This window comes from Haemaphysalis longicornis, unplaced genomic scaffold (genome assembly GCF_048455015.1).
Source record: "Haemaphysalis longicornis isolate Haplotype H1 unplaced genomic scaffold, Haemaphysalis longicornis Haplotype H1 scaffold_3, whole genome shotgun sequence".
In the NCBI taxonomy this organism is placed as follows: domain Eukaryota; kingdom Metazoa; phylum Arthropoda; class Arachnida; order Ixodida; family Ixodidae; genus Haemaphysalis; species Haemaphysalis longicornis.
Window position 1 is genome coordinate 77,594,777 of NW_027526335.1, and position 23,069 is coordinate 77,617,845.

General features: G+C 45.2%; 1 protein-coding gene across 2 annotated transcripts in view; it reads left to right on the top strand.

Moving 5' to 3' along the window:
* The first annotated feature begins 209 nt into the window (after window positions 1–209).
* LOC144174683 (sorting nexin-25-like) overlaps window positions 210–23,069 on the top strand; it is a 35,310-nt gene continuing 12,450 nt past the window's right edge. Inside the window, exons 1-19 of one of the 2 annotated variants that reach the window (XM_077703487.1) lie at window positions 210–609; window positions 693–893; window positions 1,000–1,175; window positions 1,362–1,493; window positions 2,902–3,071; window positions 6,236–6,422; window positions 7,426–7,499; window positions 7,575–7,651; window positions 9,245–9,346; window positions 9,474–9,568; window positions 9,658–9,697; window positions 10,714–10,833; window positions 12,325–12,472; window positions 16,212–16,399; window positions 17,574–17,705; window positions 18,470–18,604; window positions 18,706–18,819; window positions 19,098–19,234; window positions 22,353–22,421. In XM_077703487.1, coding sequence (XP_077559613.1) covers window positions 580–609; window positions 693–893; window positions 1,000–1,175; window positions 1,362–1,493; window positions 2,902–3,071; window positions 6,236–6,422; window positions 7,426–7,499; window positions 7,575–7,651; window positions 9,245–9,346; window positions 9,474–9,568; window positions 9,658–9,697; window positions 10,714–10,833; window positions 12,325–12,472; window positions 16,212–16,399; window positions 17,574–17,705; window positions 18,470–18,604; window positions 18,706–18,819; window positions 19,098–19,234; window positions 22,353–22,421 — 2,327 coding nt within the window. In that variant the 5' untranslated portion in view covers window positions 210–579. The remainder of the gene's footprint in view (window positions 610–692; window positions 894–999; window positions 1,176–1,361; window positions 1,494–2,901; window positions 3,072–6,235; window positions 6,423–7,425; window positions 7,500–7,574; window positions 7,652–9,244; window positions 9,347–9,473; window positions 9,569–9,657; window positions 9,698–10,713; window positions 10,834–12,324; window positions 12,473–16,211; window positions 16,400–17,573; window positions 17,706–18,469; window positions 18,605–18,705; window positions 18,820–19,097; window positions 19,235–22,352; window positions 22,422–23,069) is intronic. The other variant, XM_077703491.1, reaches the window with a different exon arrangement.

The following is a 23,069-nucleotide window of genomic DNA, read 5'->3' on the forward strand; positions in this document are numbered from 1 at the left end:
CTAAAGCTTTAAAAGCAAGTATTATAATTGAGTTATTTAGACTAAATTATACTTCAAATTATTCCTAAACTATTCTTTTAAACAGCCACTTTAACAATTGCGCCTCTAACGGCTAGCAAGCAAAACAGTAAACAAGATTTAAACACTTTTGAGTGCCATCAACGCGAGGTGGGGCAGTGGGCAGCTAGACTTATGCGGTGCGGCTTAGCCGCTTAGCAGTGAAGCATCTCCCTATTTCTCCGTGTCGTACACTCCGTATCAGCTAACTAAAACCAGTGAATGCTGATTGAAATTTTCTTTATAGGTTACAGATCAACCATGCTCACACGAGCTCCCAAGTACTACGAGACCTGCGTTCGCTGCAAGCGTGTTCGCTGTGCTCTCGGATGAGTGAAACATCCACGCCCCCAGTTTCGGGGCTCCTGACAGACTTGACAGTTAGCGAAAAAAGGATGCCTTTTGCCGTTCATTTTATTTAATCGCTTGCCCAGTTTACATGAGGGGGACGCGGGAGCGTCAAACTACCTGCTTGCAGTGCAAGAAAAGGCAAAGCGTTCGCTAAAGCTACACGAGTCGGCAATGGGGACACTGGGGAGCAATCTCATCAAGGTAATGCGCGCGGGAATCCCCGCGCACGTGATGGAGGAGTGCGTTGTCGTTTATATGTTTTCGTTTCCGCGTTGCTGTTGCAGGGGAGCTTCGTAGTGTGCGTAGCCGCGGCGTTGACCCACTATTGGGGCCACCTGGACACGGCAGGGGTGGCGTTAATGTATGTCGGCATGGTGTCGATCGGAGTCATTCTGGGCTGTCGAAGCGTGCTCTGCACTGACGACCAGTACCCAGTTGTGCTGAGGGAACACGACGGCAACCGTCTGCTAAAGCAGGTGCTACAGGTGCGACGCTACAATTGTGTGCTTATTGAAGAAGTACTAACGAAGAGTCCGACTATAAATTTTCTCTTTATTGAAAATTGTGCTCTTGATGTGCTTTATTTCGCAGGAAAAGATGAAAGAGTACAGTCGTATGGATGGTTCCGAGAAGGTCAAGCAAATTGTCTTTTCCCGCACCGTCGATGCGAAGATAAACGAAATCTTCGACCTTGTATTTAGAGATTTTATACTGCCATGGTACAAACACTTGGTTCCTGACCATCGGTGCTTCTGCATGCTTCTCAGGTAATGCTGAGTGCATGCATAATGATATATGCATGTATGCATGCATTGCGTACCTTCTGGGTCCTAGCGTATAACTTAATTCTGAGATTGACTATATCCAGTACAGCTGACTTACTTGATTCAAGATAATGACCAGACGTTCTCATCTACATCGCTGTGTCACTTACTTTGCCGTACCTTTTCTAGGGGTGAAATCTGGCGGGTTCTGCGGAACCTCAAAGATCGGTGCCACAAGATTGATGACGTGAAACTACTGACTGACCACATGGTTCGGAAAGTGCAGACGCACTTTCACGCTGCGAGAATAGCGAGTGGAGGGTGAGATACGTAACGTTACTAGTGCTTTCGTGGTCCCTGCACATTAATGTACAGTAAAAGCTCGTTAATTCGAACTCAAAGGAAACCATAAAATTGTTCCAATTAAGTGGAGTTCGAATTAGAGGACGGGCGCTAGAATGAATGGATATTGCACCACATTGCGCGGGCAGAACACCAAAAAAGCCCCTTTGGACTCATTATCATGAACGAGGCGCAACTACACATGTGCCAAGTGATTTCGTAAATAATGACGCTGTTTACGCTCAAAAAGTTTATTTACAAGGCAGAGTCGAGGCAATCAAAATTAAAAGTAATCGTCCGCTGCGGAAGTGAAATAAGCTGTTGCAGCAGCGTAGGGCACGCACTACGCTGTTGTTTTTTTTGTTTTGCATCTGTAGTAAATTTTGTTTAGTTTGGATTTGCAACATATTGTAATCACCCTGGGTCAACTTCTACTGCAAAGAGCGATGGAAACCAGGGAATCCCAGTTCGAATTAACCGTTCTGGATACCAATGCGTTTGGATTATCGGGAGTGTTCCACCATTGAAATATGCAGGGCTTTGCCGGGACGAGGGCGTCAGTTCGAATTAAGTGGAAGTTTGAATTAACAGAGTTCGAATTAACAATATTTTACTGTACTGTATGTTGGCTATGTCCAACATGTTGTCTAGCCTCTTCACTGATCATGGTCCTTGAAAGAAAGGCCAATAGAACTCTCTCCACTACGTTTATTGCTGTTGCGTATTCCCAGGTATTAAGTCACAGTAGCAAAATTCCGCTAAAATGTTAATCGGTCACTGTGTAATACAGTTCCATCTTCGAAGTAATGTACTATGTGGAGCGATTTTGGCGAGTGACGCAACAAACGTAACTCAAAGGATGTGTTGGCTAGTGAAGCAACAAGCTATCACCCACACTACAAAATACACTACCACTGCTCCCGTTGTTCGCTTCTGGCCGGCCAGAAGCTCGCCAAAATGTCTTCGTGGGGTTACCCCTCTACTGGTGCGTGATTGCGACATTTTGTGGTCCAGCTAAAATGGGTATATTACTGAGCAGGAGTACAAGCTTGGGCAAGTTGGGGAGCCATTAGAAACTGAAAATGGAGTAAAGGACCAAAGCGCAAAATTATGTTGTCACCAACACAGCCTTCGTTCTACAAGGTTGTACTGTAATGTACTGCTTCTCTTGGTCAAAGTTTAGCAGCACTTTTTTTTTTCTTTAATCTCTGGAAAAGGGGCAGGGGGCTGGGGTGCGAAAAAAAAAAATGTAGCTGAATGAGCAGTTGAAGCCTGTGAGAGGAGTTCTCATCCCGCATTGGACGTCAACAGGTTGCGTATGCCGTTGGTGTTTGGCACCTCTGGAGTCCGTGTTCCCAAGTGTGTTTTTTCCCACTCCTGTGTTCAGGAATGGGGAGAGGCGGCCGTTCCCACTGAGTGCATTCCTGGAGACGCCGGAGTTGGAGCTGAACCACTTGCGCCAGGTGTCGGACTTTCTGCTGGCCCTGCTGCTGCCGTCCGAGTACGCCCTCTGCATCTCCGTGCGACACCTGCTTCGCGAGATTCTTGCCTGCCTTGGTGCGTCTCTGTGCTGCTAATGCCTCCACCTAGCTGTGGTTGGTTGTAGACGGAATATTGTGGAGCCATTGACTGACTGTGAGGAAAGCTGAACTTATTAGTGGAAGGCGTGACAGGTTAGGTTAAAAAAAAAAGAAGCAAATTAAACTAGTTCACATGCATGGGCTGGTTTTGAATGAAATTAGATTGTCATGATAGATAGCAGACGTGTCGAGACTGAGTGGTAATATTTGTGCGCTGGGCTTGCGCTAGCTTAAACTGAAGGCGGTGGAAGAAAATCATGGGGTACAGAAAAATAGGAGCGCGAGCCAGGAAAGGGAAACGGCAGCGCTGGAGAAGGATGCTGCACTGTTGGTGCCCATGAAATATGAGCCACCTTGAGAGGGGAAGGCACCGACAGGGGCAAACAGGGGTCTCTTGGAAACGGCAAACAAGCAAGCGGAACAAGCTTCAGAGGATGCTGTTTAAGGGGTTTGTCAAGTGGTGACGGGCACGGCTGCAATGTTTAAGCAGAAAGTTAAACAGCATATCAACAAAAGGTTCAACCAGGTTCACATTCTTAAAAAGTTCTAAGCAGCGACCGTAATTTTTAATCTATTTAAAAAAAAACAGTGATTCTAGGATGAATGAAGGCTCGGACATTTTTGCTGTCTACAATGTCTACATTCTTCAGTAGAGCCTACTGCCCTCCACTTCACAATCCATAAGTTCACAAAGTGACAAGCAAACAAGCAAAAATGGACTGGCTTTGCTGCTAGACACAGCGATTTTCTCCTCCATGTGGTTGGCTTTTTCTCGTGACTCGTAAGCTGTGTGGTAAAGCCATTCATTTAAAAAAACGCAGTGTCTAGAGTTACATCTGACGGAACCCAAAATTGAAAACTAGAGTTACGTCCGACGGAACTTTAAGCCAGTTTCTAGAGTTACGTCCGACGGAACCCAGAATTGAAAACTAGGGTTATGTCCGACGTAACTTTAAGCCAGTTTCTAGAGTTACGTCCGACGTAACCCAAAATTGAAAACTAAAGTTACGTCCGACGGAACTTTAGGCCCGTTCCTAGAGTTACGTCCGACGGAACCCAAAATTGAAAACTAGTTACGTCCGACGGAACTTTAAGCTGGTTTCTAGAGTTACGTCCGACAGAACTTTAGGCCAATGTTTTGAGTTACGTCCGGCGAACGTAAAGCATTAAAAAAAATTACAGCTAACGGCACCAAATACCATGACGCTCCATAGGTGTAATCTGTCACTTGTACGATACACGACGTACGATGTACGATGCAGCGCTGTGGGTTCGAATCCCAGCTGGGTTGATGGATTTTTCAATTAAATAATTCAAAAATTTTCTGTACTAGTCCTTGTAGACTTCTTTCCATATCCAACACATGCAAGGAAAGGAGAAGGCAGGAATTAACAAAAAGAATGTCTTGCCCTGGGCGCAGTGCCAGTTTGTAGGGTCTGCAGTTTGTGCTGAGAACGAATTTGCATGGGTCAACAGTCTTCTAACACATGTAATTAATTAGGCTGGTCGTCGGTTAATATTTTACCCCAATTAATCGGCATCAATTAATGCGATTATGCATAGATGTTGTGTTGGTTTGGCAGAAAAAAGACCAAAAATAATTATTCATCAATATGCTCACATGCTTGTTCAGACAGATTCCAGATGAGGTAAGTACGTCATCATCACGACTCATGATGTGGGCGACACGCTTGTCAGCTCGTTCGTCACTCACACTTTTCTAGAACCAGGAACATCAGCACCCGCCGTGAGTGCCGATGGCGCCGATTAATCGTGCTTTTCTTAATACAGAAAGTGTTTATACAATGGGTTTTTTGTACCGTGTATATTTATAGTTCTTATTTGAAATTTTGGCCTGTGGTATGAAAATACACGAGTTGAGAGGTACAGTCTAAGAGTTGTCGATGAAATATTAAAGAGTTTTAGCATCCGTCTGTTCTGTCATGTACGTACTTACCGCGTTGACCGGGACCCGTCTGGGCACTTGTGCATTTGTCGCGGTAGGGGGAATAGTTTCGGGGGCCGGCCTTCGCCATGTCCGCGCATTCGCCGCGGCGGGGTGCGCCTCCTCGCCCTTCCGCGCGCGCAGGCGCAGTCGGGTCCCGGCAACACGGTAACTACGTACACGACGGAACACACGGACTGCTACAGTCCGTCTGTTCCGTCGTGTATGGGTTACCGGGTTGACCGGGACCCGTCTGGGCACTTGTGTATTCGTCGCGGTAGAAGGATTAGTTCCGCGGGCCTGCCTTCGCCACGTACGCACCTCCTCGCCCTTCCGCGCGCGGCGCAGACGGGTCCCGATCAACTCGTTAACAATGTAAAAAAATGTGAGTGACGAACGAGCTGATAAGCGTCGCGTCCGCATCATGCGCCGTGATGATGACGTACTTACCTCATCCGGAATGTGTCTGAACAAGTGTATGAGCATATTGATCTGATGTGTACTACTACATAATTATTTTTGGTCATTTTTTTTTCTAAAAAAAAACCACACAACCGAATAATCCATGCATAATCGACTTAATCAATGCCAATTAATCGGGTTGAAATATTAACTGACACCCAACCCTATTAATTACTCTTGAACCATGTAAATTGGTTCAAGAGTCTTCAAGAGCTGTAAATTTTTTGTGCTTTACGTTATGCCGGACGTAACTCAAAACATTGGCCTAAAGTTCCGTCGGACGTAACTTTAGTTTTTAATTTGGGGTTCCGTCAGATGTAACTCTAGAAACCAGCTTAAAGTTCCGTCGGACGTAACTCTAGTTTTCAATTTTGGGTTCCGTCGGACGTAACTCTACAAACGGGCCTAAAGTTCCGTCGGATGTAACCCTAGTTTTCAATTTTGGGTTACGTCAGACGTAACTCTAGAAACTAGCTTAAAGTTACGTCGGACGTAACCCTAGTTTTCGGTTTTGGGTTCCGTTGGACGTAACTCTAGACACTGCGTTAAAAAAAATGTGCACTGAATATACAGATCTATAATGCTCTGGGTGCCTGGGAAGGGCATTTTGTCATATCTTGCCATAGTCCAACTGCATTTGCATCGCATACGTCTACTTCTTATTAGTGGGTGCCATCCTATTGAAAATGGTTATAACGTTTCTGTGCCCAACTTTTCTCTTTTGTGTGTTCCAGTATTTCAGCCAACAGTTGACCTCGTCACTGACCCAGATTACATAAACCAGAAGCTGATTGCCTATCTCCAGTGGCTTCAAGCAGAGAATGAAAAGCACAGCCGGACGTATGCCTATGCGGAAACGTGGGAGGACTTTATTTTTGTTATCGACACTTGCACGGACGTCGCAGACTTGAAACGTATGCGGTGAGTTCATCGTTTTTACAGCAATCCCTGAGCTCTGGGCTGGGCTCCCAGCTGTCACCCATTTGTTTACTTGCAACATTAGTGGCGCTAGGGCCAAACACGTACTTTGAATTTAGAAATATTCATTATGGGGGGACACTGGTCTCAAAAAGACTTCTTTTAATTTTCAAGTGAACTTTGTGAAACTTGTCAGTCTTGCTGTTTTCTTCCCACTGATTTCAAGCATGCCATTATTTTTTCCATTGGTAAATTAGTTACCAAGATGATTAGAAATAAATAGTTGGGTTTGGTCAAACAATAGACAAAACAGTGTTGGTCATAAAACTGTAATCTTTGTATTTTCCAATACATTAACCCTGGTGAACGCAATAATGTAAGCAGTTTTTTGATGCATCGCTTTGGAACCAATTTCACAGCTTATTAAACCTTGGTGGTACCAGTGGCAAGAAACCATTTTGTGTTCCCATTTCAAACACAGAAGTTTAATGAGCTGGTAAATTAGTTCCAAGCAATGCATCAAAAAACTGCTTAGATTATTGCATTCACTAAGGTTCATAGTATTGAAAAATACAAAGATTACAGTTTTATGGCCAACTGAAAAAATAATGGCATGTTTGAAATCAGCAGGAAGAAAACAGCAAGACTGACAAGTTTCACAAAGTTCACTTGAAAATTAAAAGAAGTTTCAAGACCAGTATCCCCCTTAGAGAAACCTCGTTAATATGAATCCCATCAGGCAGGAAGAAGTTTCCTAATCACCTTAATGCTAAGCTGTCCAAAAAATATTAATCGTTAACCTTAACACTTTAAGTCATCTTCAGTCAATCAGGGCTGAAATAGGTCTTTTACTGTGGTGCATGATCTCAGTTCCCCTTCGCCAGGAGGGAGTTAGCGGAATTTAGTTAACGCCTGTGCATGACTTTCCGCTAAGGAAAGTTGAAAGATGCATAAAATTTTGGATTACAGAAAAAAAGAAGTGCTTTTTGATGCCTCCCCCACGCAGATTCAACATTGTATCAGAGATCATGCAAGCTACCACTGCCAACAACCTGAAGAAAAGTCGCAGCTCTAGTGAAGGCCAGTTACACTGTTCTCATTCTTGCCGATTTTGAATCCGGCACTGTACTGAATCGGATCCATTTGCTTGTGCAGATAAACAGCATGAATCATTGAGTAGTACCAAGGGAGACCTGTTGAAAGCAAGGGATCTGTCCAAATACATCAAACAGGTATGGCAAAGGCTGTATTTTATTGCAAACTATGCAGGGACATGCAAAAATGACATTGTATTGTGCATTATTAAAGGGACATCAAAGTGAATTTGTCAAGCTTTTATATGCGGCTCCATTGTGCTGCATCTGCTGCATGCAAACGCCAGCACAAATGATTCATTTTTAAATAAACAAAGCGTTGTTCATCATCATACAAAGGCCAGAGTGGCTAAGAAAAGCGTGACCTTTCAAATAAAATAAAGTTATATGGCCTTTAATGCTTTTTAGGCAAAAATTTAGCTACAAACAATAGGTATTTTGTGTAGAATGTTTACAAACTCTTTTCTAGAGGTAAATTCATTTGCCAAATAAGAGCTCACTTTTCTTTTTCTTGTTACCAAAGTTTGTGGACAAATTTTTTTTTTTTTTTTTTTGCTCTTTAAAGGAGCCATGAAGAGAAAATGCAAGTTGGTTTTATTCGAAAGATTTCGTGTTTTATAGTGCCCCCAGCGCTTGTCCGGATACAAACGGTGCTTTAATCACTGAGAAATTAAACAATTTAGGTTAAAATTTTGATTTTCCCGCTCAATCGTGCGTTTTCGTGGTCCCAAATGACATCACAGGAACTGACCGCTCTGCAGCCTAGAGTGCCTTCATTCACGCATCCGCCATACAGGGTAGAGACACGTATACGCTGGCGCCGCCATTTTTGGTTGCTCGCTCGCCGCCGAAGCAAGTCATTGTGTCAAAACCGCGCTAAAATTATCGCCGCAACGCGGTTTACTGAAGAAGTTTGAATCATATTGTCTGTTTCGCGTTGCTAGGTCTCGTGGGAAACGAAAAGAATAATGCGTTGAGCCCGTTGGCCCAATTGCGGCGGCACGGGGTCGTTCAAAGGTTGTCTCCACCCTGTACAGCGGTGTTGGTTTGTTCCCGCGTTTCTTTACGTTCCGTAACCTAGATGGCGCCACCATACCGTGGCAAGCGTTTGGTTTGTTTTTGCCCGCATTTAAACCTGGCTTGTTTTTGTTCTGGGAGAAAATATTCGTTCCCGGAAACAGTGCTCGCTCAACAAATGGGGTCACGTAAGACACCGTTGCTTGCGTCAATCAGCCAGTGTCGTCTGAGACAACCCCAAGCCCCGTAGGGCTGTGCAGCTAAACCAAGCATGCTGTGCGCAGTACGAACAGCAGAACGCATCAGTACTTCTATGTTTACATGTGCTTTCGTAACTTCCACTGTTTGTCCCATCATTCTTATTGCTTTGTAAAGAATGTGCCCTAAATTTAAGCGCAAATTGCTCGTTCGTCTAGTTTGTAAGCTCTACCTAATTTGCGTCTGCTTCTGCCAGCCTCCGCCAATCGCAGAGCTTAGCTCATGTGACATCATAGGTTCTGTTGCTGGAAATGAGCTGGTGGGTCGCATGACCATTCCCGTTTTTCCTAATTATGTAGCTTATTTGAGCGATGTTTACGTTAAAAGTGGTGTCAGTATGATTCTAACGAGACAATCTTTTGAATGAACCAAACTTGTGTTTTCTCTTCATGGCTCTTTTAAGTGTACCTCGGAAGGAAATTTCAGTGCTTTTTATATCTTTTTCCCCTTATCTAGCTGACATACGCCAAGGCCCGTTGTGAGAAGCAGCTTAAGATGGTTGGGTGCCGCGACTATTGCTCATTTACTGAAGATCAAGAAAGCCTTCCAGGACGCAAGGTTCTCTCTCTTTCTTTTCCTCAGGCTAATAACTTAATCACAGCCGAGTTTTCATTTTTTGTTTAGTATTTTCATTCCTTCTAATCTATTCTATCCTACTGCTCTCCAATTTTCGCTTGCATTGCAGGTATTTGCGTTTTCAGTCCTTATGGAATCGCCGGTGTGCCGAGAGTACTTGGCCCGATTCTTACAAGGGGAGGATGCTGGCAAGTCTCTGCTGTCGTAAGTGTCCTCCTCCCCTGGTCTTCGCAGAACCATTTTTCTGATCGTTGCAATTTTTGTGCTAAATGTTCTGTGCATTCCTTTTGCAGCTTCTGGCAAGATGTGGAAAACATGCGACTTTCGAGCAAAGTGAGTTGTTGCACTGCATCACGAGAATTCCAAAGGACTCGCAGAAGTTTGGACCTCTGGGTGTTTTGAGGGCCCCTTACTGCTGATGCCATATGCCGGATTCCCACATCTTGTTTTGTTCTGTTTTCTGGTTTGTTTTGTTTGTTCTGTTTCATCTTGTTCTGTTTTGTTCTGTGTGCGAGGGGACTCCATCTCAGTTCGAATTAATGAAATTTCAAACTAATGAAAGTGCACAATAACAGCTGTACACTGCGATTGGGAAGCAGTAGGGCATGTCAGCACTTTCACGCTTGAAAAAGCCTGTGATTACGGCCTGCTTTTTGTCCCTAAAGGTGACGGTTGGCATTTTTTGCTCTAACAAAGGAATGTAGCAGAAATCCTCACTTTCGCCTTTTCAAAAGATGAAGAAGAAGAGATGGGCGGCGGTCCATCTGGCATGAACTTCTGAGCGGACGGCCACACTATGCTTCGTCCTTGTCCTCCTTCTCATTGGCAGCGACAGGCTTCCAACCTGTGATTTGATGCCTTCACCTGTCAGCACACCACACACACACGACACACACCACCAAAGAATGCCTCTTCCAAAACGTTCGCCACGTAAGATTTAGATTGGTTTAGCCCTATTTTGCCTTCTCCAATCTACGCAGCCTTGCATGTAGGCACACAGTGCGTTTCTTTGCTCGTGTGCAAGGCACCAAAGCGCCGGTGCGGTGACGCATAGTGAAAAGTATCCGTGGCAGAACCTGCTCGGGTTTGAATTAATGGGCTTTTTTACGCATATACTTCTATGGAGACTTGGCCAGACCAAACCGTGCTGTTTGAATTATTTGAATTATTGAAGTTCGAATCAATAGGCTTTCACATTATAGTAGCCCTCTCCTGAAATGCAATTAGTGTGGCTGTGTTTGTTCCTCTTTGCTTTGACCTGCCCCCAAGTACAATGCTTTCCGAGGCGAATGCAAGTTTCTCGAATAGACGAGCGAAACTAGAGCAATCTGGTGATTCGTTATTGGCAGGAGGAGTGGCACCAACTGGGCAACGAGATCTACCAGACATACATAAAGCGACCGAGGCAGGGCATTCGGCTGTCCAAGGGTGTCCTCAAGGGCATCGAGGCTTTCATAATGGCCAACCAGGTGAGCTCCTGAGTCACTTTAACGACACGCTACACCTGGGATGGCAATCGGCAAAAGCATGCATGCAATAGTCTGCTATCACGCATTCATTCTCTGCCATTAGATGTCTAGTTCTGCGAAGGTCTTAACCTAAACAAGGACTACGTACACCAACAAGGTCGTAAACGTTGAAACATAAAGTCGTGGTTGCCTGTCTTAACTCTTTCGTTACCGCGGAAAAATGGCCAATTTTGAGTGCTTCCACAAAACATTTTTCTTTTCTCTTGAGCTACCCGACACATTGAGCATTGCTATGCATGAAATTGTAGCTTATAGATTGCTCTTTCAAACATGTAACAGCAGTTTTGTGAAAGGTACTATTATTTAGAGTTTATTGGTCCAATAAACGGAAAAAAATGCATAAAAAGTATACGCACGATATAGGCGATTGCACTGAGTGTAAAAATAATTTTAGGAATTCTAAGATATACAAGTTGTTTCTACATTCCTAAGGTATGATTCAATATATACATCAACGGTGTACACCAAGTTTTGGAATTTTGCGGGCCCACCAACTTAGTAGGCCTGACGGCTGTGCCACTCCATGAAGCCACTCGAGAGTAAGTTGGTCTCTCTAAAATTTGCATCCAAGGATACTCGTTTGTGTTCTGACACATAATCCTTATCACTTCAGTCTCTTGAGAAGCGGTGCATGGCACTCCATAGCGATAGCGCTTATCTGACACGAGCGCCAGGCTATCCTGAAGGTGATAACGTGATACGGTGCGGTGCATTTGGCAAAATTTCCCCGCCGCACGATGTGCAGACCCTACACATGAAAGTAAAACCGCAGTCGTCGGATAGGACGCACGTTTTCATAAATACAGCGCGAAGTCACAAATGAACGTTACCTTGCAGCACCTGTCTAAGTCTGAGGCCGTTTAATGGGAGTGTCTTCATCAGAGTTAAAATGTGACAAATCCATATCGTCGTTGGAGTCACTTCTGCTGGGGTAAAAAAAAATCAGCAGGAGCAGCGGTCAAAGTCTCTGAAACCGCTGTCCCCTTTTGCAGAGCGTGCAGTGAAACAGGACGCCATTTTCGCCCAATTTGCCGCTACCACGGATTCAAATTTCACTCCTGATGCCACCTACGCATGAAAAATGTAAACAAACAATACTAAAATCGAAAAAAAGATTGTCAATAAATACGCCAGATGGTTCTAGTTGTCTGCGAAGCACCATTTTTAGCTTTAGCGGGACATTTGAAATCATCGGAACTCCGTGTCCGATGGCCTATGGCACGGTAAGGAAAGAGTTACTCAGTTACACTTGTAAAAGCTCTTGAAAATGTACTGAATACTTCTGAATGTACTGAATACTTTGCAATTGTGCTTTCACTTACTTGCGTCTGGTGGGACAGAAGGCGCAATCCTGGATAGTCAAATTTGCGATTGTGATGTTTTAATTGCAGCCATTGGCTGCGGTTTAATTGCTAGTTTCCCCATTCCCAGGGTCCCGAAGCCTTCCTGCAAGCCCAGAAGGAGGTGTACCAGATGCTCGAAGAGCGCTACTACCACTCCTTCCTGGTGAGCGACGCTTACCACAACATGGTGCTAGAGACAGACAACCTGCACCTCGACCTGGGCAGCTACAGAGAAGGTGAGCGGGTGTCCGATTGCACTTTATGGTTGTGTGAACATTCCAAGCTTTTGAATGTCGACAGCCATGCTGCATTTGTTTGTTAAAAGCAAAGGTCCACTGGAAGCAGACATTCATCACAACCAAACATACTGTGGCATTTACTTTTTGTTTGTAATAGGCAGGTGTTCACTATGTTGTTGTGGGCCGGCTTGACTGCAAATGAAGGTGAGAATAAAAAATTGGAACACTATATTTACAGTCGAACCCCGCTACAACGAACGCCGCTTCAACAAAATTTCCGCTTCAACGAAATATTTCCAATTCCCCGTCAGCTAGCCATAGAAGTCAATGCAACAAAGTCCTCGCCACAACGAACCATTTGTCAGGCTTGCTTTCGCTTCAACGAAATTTTCGATGATTTGGGCTGGGTTTGAACAATTATTTGACAATAAAATAAGCATAGCGCCAGCTATCTGTAACTTTTTATACATTCAGGACGCTTAGTTTCACCGAAAATGCGCGTTGCGACCACACCGCCACCCAAAACAAAACAAAAAATAACTCATAGGCGCACGCCATTGCTTGATGGTTTTAACGATGTGGCTGGCCGTCTTTACACGAGGCGCAGGCCCGCTTCGCCAAGGCGGAGCTCCAGAGCTACAGCCAATCCGTATCCAGTTGAAATTTCATGAATGTGCTCCGCTGCTGGCGCGCATGTATGCGTTGTGAGCAGCTGTCCTTGCCGTTTTCCTTCTACCATTCTTCATAGCCAAGAGCGAAAATCATGTTTGCGCGTTTGGTCTTGAAGCCTAGTCATCCTATCTTAGTCGCGAGCGCGCGGTCCTGTTAAATGCAAGCACGCGCGTCTTGCCTGCCAAGGTCAGTAGCTGCCGTGCCCTGTCAGAGGATAAGATAACGGCACTGCTCCTGCCACAAGCGAGAGGGGGGCTTCCCACGGCCTAGCAGCTATCTGCAAGTAATCAGCTCGGTGGACACGCCTTGTTGTACAGCGATACGTTTTGCGCCTGCATATCTTCACCCCCCTCCGTAACGCGTTCTTTGGGTGGTGAAAAAACAGATATCCATTGGTATGTTTGTTATCCGAATAAACATGAGTTATTGCGCGTCACTCCTTTTTCTAAACATTGTATTATGCTGCCAATGTTGCGGAATCGCACGGGGCTATTTTTCTGGCCTTTCCGTGGTGTGTTGGGGCAGATTTCGCCTCAACGAATTTTCGCTTCAACGAAATTTTTCGCACGTCCCGTCAATTTCGTTGTAGCGGGATTCGACTGTACACGATTGTAGGTCGACTCGAATGTAGGTCAACCCCCCACGTCGCTGGTCAAAAAAGTAAAAAGGACAGAACTTAATTAAGAGCCCAATCTACAACAAGAACATATTGGTCAATTAACCTACAGCTTGTCCTCACTAGTGTCTTTACTAGTGCTGCTGCTGCAGTAACAGCTGCTGCAGTCCCACAGCACCTCACCATCCAGTGTGAACCCATTAAGACATTGAACTCAGTAAGAGCAAAAGAAAAACTATTGAGGACGAGCGTTCACAATAACTGCGATATGCAATAGGTGTAGTCGGAAAGCACATGCACAGTAGCAACTATGCCGTTGCGTCCTCAATTTCTCGTTTGGCTTACCCTCGCCGGCAGTCCAAGTTTCAGTTTCAATTGTAGGTCTACTCTCCACTTCAGATTTTCAAATTTGAAAAAATGGGTCGACCTACAATTGTGTAAATACGGTAGATATCACGCGTTTCATAATACCTGCATACGAATGAACAAAGTACTATACACGAAATGTTGATGTGATTGTTGATTGGGAAACACTTTGTAGCCACAAAAACAGTTAAAACTGTTATTCAATAACAACTAATAAAACTAACATTGCTAGTATTCACTAATTAAAACCATAGCTAAATTAAAAGAAATGGGGGCTCAATATCTTCATCCCATCTGAGTGGGAAGATAGTAATGTTAAATAGCATGCCGGTTGCAATAGAGGTGGATCCAGAATGACATTATCAGGGTTAGATCTTGATTATCAGGGTCAGACCTTATCAGGGTTACATCTGCCGCTGCATCTGCCACTGGGTTGCAGTAGGTACGGAAAAGCGAGGGACCAGTGCAGCTAGCAGCCCATATAGTTAGTATTAGTTATATCAGGCGGACCTGCTAACCATAATTGAAAAAAGCAACACTTGTGCAAGCAGGCTGCAGCTTTCTTTGTCTTCAGATGGGATTGCCTGTTTCTTTTTTATTCAGATATTACAGTACTCTCGGCTAGTTTCCTAGAGTGGTGTCTCTGGAATAGAAAGGAAAGTTAATTAGTAGAGGTGTGCAAGTATTAAATTTTTAAAATTGGAAGTCGGTTATGAATTATAAAAACTAGCTGCAAATTGAATATGTTTTAATGCAGATAGCTTCGTGTGGAGCCTCCAAACATACGAAGACAAGAAAGGGATAATTTAGGAAGTCAAGACTTCATGTACCTGTGTGTTCAAATGTGCTCAAATGTTCAAAAATGGCACAAAAATTTTATTAGATAAATGTGATCGTGACAGGAAGCAAATGAGTAAAAAAAACTTTGCACACGCTGTTATGGAAGGATGCGAGTTCCAACTACATAGAAACTATCCGACTTGCAATCCCTACAAACAGTGAAAAGAGGTGCTTGATAGACATGTTATAAAGAGTACTGTAAGCATAACCAACAGGCAGTAGCTCTTGGTTCCTCACCCAGGCCATTGACTGCAGACCTGCTTTGTGTGTATACTATGTGCAAATAGCATTCCACTGTTGCTACTGTACACCAGAGTTAGCACAGGCTCGTTTTGTGCAAGTTTACGCACTTCTTTTCATGGCTGGAGTGTGGCACCAAACTTTATTGGTTTTTTGTTTGTTAAGTTCAAAGGCTCGAAAGCTTCAAATATCTCAAATGGTATAGCTGCACTGCAATTTAATCGAGTAGCAAACATTTTTAGTGAAATATTTAAAGTTTCTAGTGTTTGCAGATCTCTAGTTATCAGGGAAAACATGTTATCGCGCATTTTAAAACGTAATTGAGGAAGTGCGTCTTGCCAAGAACTGGGGCTGTGAGTGCTACGCTGCACTCCCGCCCGGCTAAGTTTGTGTGAGGTGAGTGAGTTTTACGTGCAGAGCACTTTAGGGGCTCGTCTTGTCGTCGTAGCTCGCTGTAACGGTCAATGCCAAACGACTGCCGGAATCAGGCAGTGCCACGAGATAACGGACCCGAGTACAGCCTAGCATTCCAGCGTACAGCGTCCGGCAGAAGCTTCGAAAACCAAGCAGTTCACATATAGTCGTAACTGTTCGAAACTCGTGAAACGCTGGCGCTTGTTATACATCTCCCCATTGTTTAGCGCAAAAAGAAACTGCAGGTACATTTGAGGCAAAATATATGCAATTAACCAACAGCACCCACGTTCATTTAGTTAGGAACGCTCGTTCGGTTGGTTTTTGCGATAGTAAGCGAAAAAAAAGTGGCAGTGCAGTGCCGGCACGTGTGGGAGGAAAAGCAAGCAAAAAAGAACACAACTCCCACTGGCGCAGTTCCAGGAAGGGGGCGTGCGAGCACTGTGAAGGCGGGAAATTTGAGATGCGTTGGGTGGCAGCAGTGAGTGGATAACGGCACCACAGCCCATTATGGCGAATCACTTTCTCTGCACTTCCGCCAGAATTCACGTTGAGTGGAACAGCTCTAATTTTTTTGGTGATCTGCAGACGAGAAGAGCCCTTCCAGTGGAAGCCAGCCCGAGGAGTGCGTGCCAGCAGTTATGGAGTCATCGGAACTGACGGTGGAGCAGTGTTATGCTCAGAGGGAGAACCAGCTCACTCGACTGGAGTCGCGCATGAATGACAAGCGGAGTGCACTGCAGGCACTCCGGGCCACGCCAAATTCCGACCCCAAGGTATTTCGTTTGTCGATAACTTCGTCTTTTCTCTATTAGTGCATTCTGATTCATATATAGTATAGCATACAGTGCGCCATGATGTCTGTGTAAATTATTAGAGGGTGGTAGCGAAAATGGGATTACCAATTACAAGCACCAGGCACGCTTGTCAACACTCTGTTGGCTGCAATTATGCAGCGGTAATTAGAATTTAGTTCTTGGCAAAAGATGCACCCTATGCACCCGAAGTTGCAAAAAAGAAACAAAATTTTTTGTAGACTTGTTTTGGTTGGTTGGTGGTCGGTCGGTCGGTCGGTCGGTCGGTCGGTCGGTCGGTCGGTCGGTCGGTCGGGTCGGGTCGGGTCGGGTCGGGTCGGGTCGGGTCGGGTCGGGTCGGTTGGTTGGTTGGTTGGGGTCGGGTCGGTTGGTTGGTTGGTTGGTTGGGGTTGGGTTGTGGGGTTTGGGTTTGGGTTGGGTTGGGTTTGGGTTTGGGTTTGGGTTGGTTTGGTTTGGGTTGGGTATATTTAGTGGTACATTTAGTTCAGCTCTTGGGACTCTTCAATTTATTATTTGTTGGAAGTGTGAAGCATCACTTTAGTTGTGAAGCTCTAAACAAAGCAAAACACCATTCGTGCCATCGTAACCACCGCACGAACTACCGCAAAGATGTCACACTGATTTTTGATGTTTGATTCGGTCCGATCCCTCAGCTATTTAGTTTTCGCCTACTTCATAGTTGGCAATGACCTTTCATTCTTATATTGGTTTGAGGGGCTCAGGATTTGTTACATACCGCCCTGGGGGTTCGCCAGCGTGCCGTCGCAGATGATGTCACCAAATTGGTGAGAAATATGACACGAGAGAGATCGCTCTTTATGCGGACTTTGCTATTGAAAAAATAAAAGTGCATGTAAGTCAGTTGAGAAAGCTCGGAACATGAACAGTACGCTCCAGACTTTAGCTTGGTAAAGTACTAATTGGAAAATGTTTATGACTCTCATCAGTGTCCCTAAACTTAAAAATGACTATGGTTCACTTTTTTTTTTTTTGAAAATTGGGATGGGGCAGGGCATGGCTCTTGTCATCATCATGGCAGTTTACTTTGGAGTCCACGTGGGAGGTGTGGAAGGCACCCGAAATTTCGTTCTGTGATCTCGTCTGGTGGTTAGAAGCAGTGCAATTGTTTGTGCAGATGGTGCAGGTGCTTGAGAAGGAGATGCAGGAAATGCAGGCCCAGTGTGACCTGCTGACCGAGCAGCTTCAGCGTGCCAGCAGCTGGATTCAGGCCCTGGGAAGCTGGACGGCTGCCATACACAGCTCTGAGGTGGGAAGAAGGTCTGCTCATTAAGCAAGGGCGGTGTAGAGGGAACAGCAGCAATCTGTGGCACCACAGCCGCGTGTCAGACGAACCACTCCAAACATTACGGACCAGTGAAGAAAGAAACAGAAGCCACCTTATTTCCGTAAATTTTATTATTCACGCATTGTAATAATGCCTACAACATGATTATGTGATCTCCAGAAAAACGTCTTAAACGTAAGCTTCAAAAGTCATGGAGTAGGTTTAGATTTCTAGAAAACACTCGCGTGTTGTGCAGTGTCACTGCAAACACCATAATTTTAATTTTTTTTTTTTTTGGCTTGCATGACTAGGAGATGTGTCCATTGACTGCAGCATTGTCACTGCAGGAGAGTGCATTATCTTTTACTTTCGGAATTTGCATACGCGGTCAGATCAGAGATTTTCATCACCGCTGCTCGCTTCACAACGCAGCACCAGGAACGCCTTTCATTCTGCCTGTTGTTGCACGTCATACCTCAAGAACTTTATGCTTCTGCTGTGGTTAAGTAGTAGTAGTAAGAAATTTTGTCTGTCAGCCAACTTGTTGCATTATGCTTGTTCCAACTTCGATGTTCAGATACAAATTTTGGGGGGCCCTTCCACGTTGCATTGAATTTCGATACATCGCAGTGTGATGGTGAGAATTAGTACTGTCTTTCCCCAGTTATCGACAAACAATCCACACAATGAGTTGCATGTATATGTTTTAGCCGCACAGGCCAAACATGCTGTTTTTCTTTTCCTAGATTGTCAAAGATTGCAATCCAAAGCCCATGCCTTATTTCACCATCTTGGTGAGTTCGCCAGATACTAACCAGTCCGGGTGGGTCATTACAAAGACAATTGCCGATTTCCACTGCCTCCGGCAGAGACTTCTGTCGGTGAGTGTTGCTGATGCTTGCTCAGTTTTTCAATTTTACCAGGGTCATTTTGGTTTAAACTAATTCAGGGCTTGGCGACTAACATGGACCTGTCTTGCCAGATGTGTCCAGAGCTCAAGCAAATCACCTTGCCGTCTGCCAGCAAGCCCCGCTTCCGCAGTTACAACCAAGAGTACTTGGACAAGACTCAACCCACCTTGCAGAATTTTCTAGACGTAAGCGCTGCGTTTTGATTTGTGTCAAACGCATCCTGGTAAGCGACTTCTGTCGTTGTAATTATTGTATTTCTCGCCTCATTCACCGTCTTTCATGCTGTCGCTAGACTAAACAACCCTCGACTTTTGAAGTTACTCATCAGGTTGTGTCAGATGTTGGAGGGCTCATTCTGTAAAACACTCCGTGGTTTCTTCTCACTTATCTGGCACAAAGCTGTACGCATTGCCCAGCTTGTGCTGCTGGGCGTTCAGTCGCCGTCTCTCGTGATGTTTTCCAGTTTGTGATGAAAGAGGAGCGGCTCAACAGGAGTGAGGCCCTGTACAGCTTTCTCAGTCAAAGCCCGGACCCTCTCAAAGAGGACCTGCCCGCCCTAAAGAAGAACCTGTCCTTCACCGTGCTCAAGTTCTTCCGAAAGTGAGGGCACGACTTAAAATTATTTTCACTGGAGTAGTGCTGGCCGCAGATTGTAACCCGGCGGTGCCAGAGCCCTGAAGTTGCATTAATCACATTTTTGTTTGCCCCATTGGTAAAAATTGGATGTGTGCGAGTGTTCGAAATTTTGAACGTTTCGCAAATAGTGGGGCTCTTCGATTTACAGTCTCGGACTCACCGCGGACTCCCCGAGAAGCAGTCCGGCGTTCGATTTTCCCATGTATCCCTATGGCTTCGGGGAATCCTCGGACTACCCGCGGACTATCCGCTATGAGTCCGAGACTGTAAATCGAAGAGCCCCAGTGTTTGCTTTTTTATTCGATCCACAGCACAGTTTTACCGTTCAAAGTTTGTGAATATTCGAAGTTTTCAAATGATCGGGAAGCAAAAGTTGGTATGGCTCTGCCACATGACACGCAAACCTTTAAGCATCACTGCCTGGCATGCATTTTAAAGGGACCCTGCAACACTCTTTGAGCAGTGCACGTAAACCTGCGCAACGTTTAGATTACACTGCCAGGAATACCTGAGCCAAATATTACACGTGCACGTGAAGCGGTGAGCGCGCAAATCGATGTGAAAGACGCGGAAAAACAAACCGCTCTCTCTTCAGTTGTCCTCATTATGCATGGTCTGAGGGACGTCACATAGGCCATGGCTGCCCGATCGGCTGTCACTGGTCAACTTCGCGGGTAGATTCCCCCATTTCCGTCGTCGTCATCGCTGTGTACGAACCTCTTCTATGACTGAGCCTGTAGGCCCAGTTTTGCCGTTTCTTTTGTGTTTTGAGTGCGCGCGGAGTTTGAGTGATGAGCTCAATACTTCCCTTTCAACGGGACCACTCGACTACAAACGTTTATTGCTTCAAAAACGCCCTATCAGCCCGAGCACGCACTTGCGAGCAGGCACCCATGCCTGCTTTTTTGTGGCACCAGACCGGAAATAGGCCCCTCCGCGTTGCGGAGAAAAGGAGAAAACTACCCGGCATGTGATATATCGAAGGCCGCCGAAGAGAACGCCGCGAGCCGCCCCCCTCTCCGGGAGAGAGCGCGCAGCTTTCGTCGCGTTGCCCGCGGTCGAGTTGAGAGGGAACGATTATGCGCGATTTCTCATCACGCATAGTTTCGTTAATTGTGAACGGATTTTCATAATTCTTGCGGGAGGAGATTCCTGGGACAATAGACTTTATCCCAAAATACATTACTAGTAGTCGATGGCAAGTGTTGCAGGGTCCCTTTAACGGCAGACCTGTTTAAGCCAACCGTTATCTATCTGTGGCACCAAAAAAACCTCGCGGAGCGATGACGTCACCTCGCATTGCCTAGCAATTTACCGTATTTTCGCGCATATAACCCGCATCAAAAATACGAAAATTTCAGTAGCAAAGTAGGGGTGCGGATACTACGCGAGGTTTTTCCTTTAGTGCAGCTTCCCGGCAATGCGCATTGTGCCGTGAAGCCCCTACGCATTAACACTGACTAAGCCTTCCATGGCAGCGATTGCGCAAAGCATGCAAGGACAAGGAAGAAAAGAACAAGGACGAGCGCACTCTTACAACTAAACTTTATTAGTTTGACGAGAGAGTTATAAACCCACGAATCTGCGCAACATCACCACAAAAAAAAATTCTCTACAGCACTGAGAATTTTGAAATACACTGAGTGAATTGTGACTTTCGCCTTGCAGTCAGGGTATTCTACTTGCTAAATACTATACGCTTTTTCTGTCTACATAGTATGTGATGTGTTGCTTGAGCAGTAGCTTTGGTGCAGCCTTTCCTGTATCAAATGTGCGGGCAATACGCGAGGATTTTTTTTTTCTTTTCCGCCGGGCTGAAAGTGGGGGTGCGGGTTGTGTGCAGGGGCGGGGTATGTGTGCGAAAATACGGTATGGTGCAGCCGCGCATAGCCTAGTTATGGCTCTGCCGAGCCTCACCGGCGCCCATCAGACCATACTGCGCTACACATGGTATAAAGGCTCGTGCACAGTGGCCTCATCCAGGCTTGCACGTGAGCTTGCACCTTGGAGGAGCTCACACAAAAAGAAAGAGAGAAAAGAAAAAATACCGAGCGCACATGAGCGTGCACCTCATGAGGAGCGGTTGGCATCGACCAGCTCGACCTTTGGGAACATTTGTGGCGTGATCTCTGGCGTGCTGTCCTCCTTTCCAGTTCACGTGCGTTCGCACCTGAAGTTGGAAGCACAGGCAGATGCCGAGCTACAGATGCCGAGTTTGCGAAGCCGGTTGCCGGGTTTCTTGTGTGTGCTAACGGGGTCCACTTTTTTTGGAGTTGGCTTTTTTGGACGGCGCAAAGTTCTGCAAAAACATATGTAAGCCTTGTGGGAAATGAGTGTATGATAACTCTGGTGTATGATTGCTGAAGCAGAATCTAGTTTTTTTTTTATTTATATATTTATCTATAAAAACCTTACAGGCTGCAGGTGGAGCATGGGGTAAGGAAGGGGGGGGGGGGGGGGCATATAAAAAAAGAGGAACTTGGGGCATATAGCCAACACACTGGGAAAGGGAAATATAAACAAGATTAACAGAACATCATTACACATTTTTAATGAAAAGGTACTATGTACAGTGTGGTATTATGTACACTGAAAAGAAGTTTCCTGTCCGTATAGTGCCGCGAGTGAGGTGTGATAGTTATCACTTATTATCTTGCAGTAAGGCGCTGGTCTTACCACAGCAGCATGCCTAGTCTCTTTTCAATGACTGGAGGGACTGCAGCCAGTCAGATATGCTTCCTGTATTCACAGCGTATTGACGAAGTTGCATTTCTTCATAGCAATGTCTGCCAAATTACATTTTCAGTTATACATCTTCAAATATGTCTTCACTTGTACATTCCCATTCATCTTGTGAGCCAGTTTAGCAATTCACCTACAACCACCATCATTTGTGGCCGGTTTATATTGATAGCAGTTTAGTGTTATCGCTTGAACTGTGGGCCTGTTGCATCACACGGGCTCTGTTCTGTGTTGTACAAGTACGGTTTGTATTGTGGGGCTACTGCTATCCTGAAAAGGCAGAGTAATAGATCACGTGTACACTTTCCTTCAGCTTAAAAAAACATTTTCAATTTTGCAGCTTGTCTGGACCTATCCTCCAAGACAGCAATGAGGAAGAGGACGATCTTTATCTCTACGATAAGGACCTGTAAGTGGTGACCCATTATGCTGGGATGCTTTTGTGTCCTAGGCTGAAATTTATACCGCAATTGTTCTTGCCAGTAATTTGTAGCATACGAAAGAAGTAATGCTCGCGAATGATAATTTAAAATTTGACTGTCAAGGGTGTTGTCGAAAGCCGTGCAGCGAGCTTGCTACCTACATAGCAAACATAGTGCACTAACTGTGAAGCTACTCCTCTATTTTACCAAACTCACACTTAGTTAACCGCATAAACTTTGCATTGCATACGTATCTAGTGCTGTGAAATCCATAATTTTGCGAGTTCTGCCAACTGCGTGCAAAGGTTTGCGCAGGATGTGCTACAAAATATCGACTAGAATGCGAGTCATATCTTGCCTGTGTCTCGCATGTGACTTTCCTTTCATTCATTCCCTTGTTCTCTTCTGTGGTGCATCAACGACATGGCAAACTTCTTGCCCTGCTTAGGTAAAACATTGGAACGTGTTGTTTAAAAAGCGATGTTGCTTTCACAAAACTTGTTTTGTGCAAGTTGCATATTGATGTGATTGTGCTTTGAAGTCGCACAACATTGATTTTACAATCCAAGCGTAAAATATGTGCTATGTCCTTCCCCGGGTTACCAGTCCATTTGGCCCTTGGCACTGAAACACAC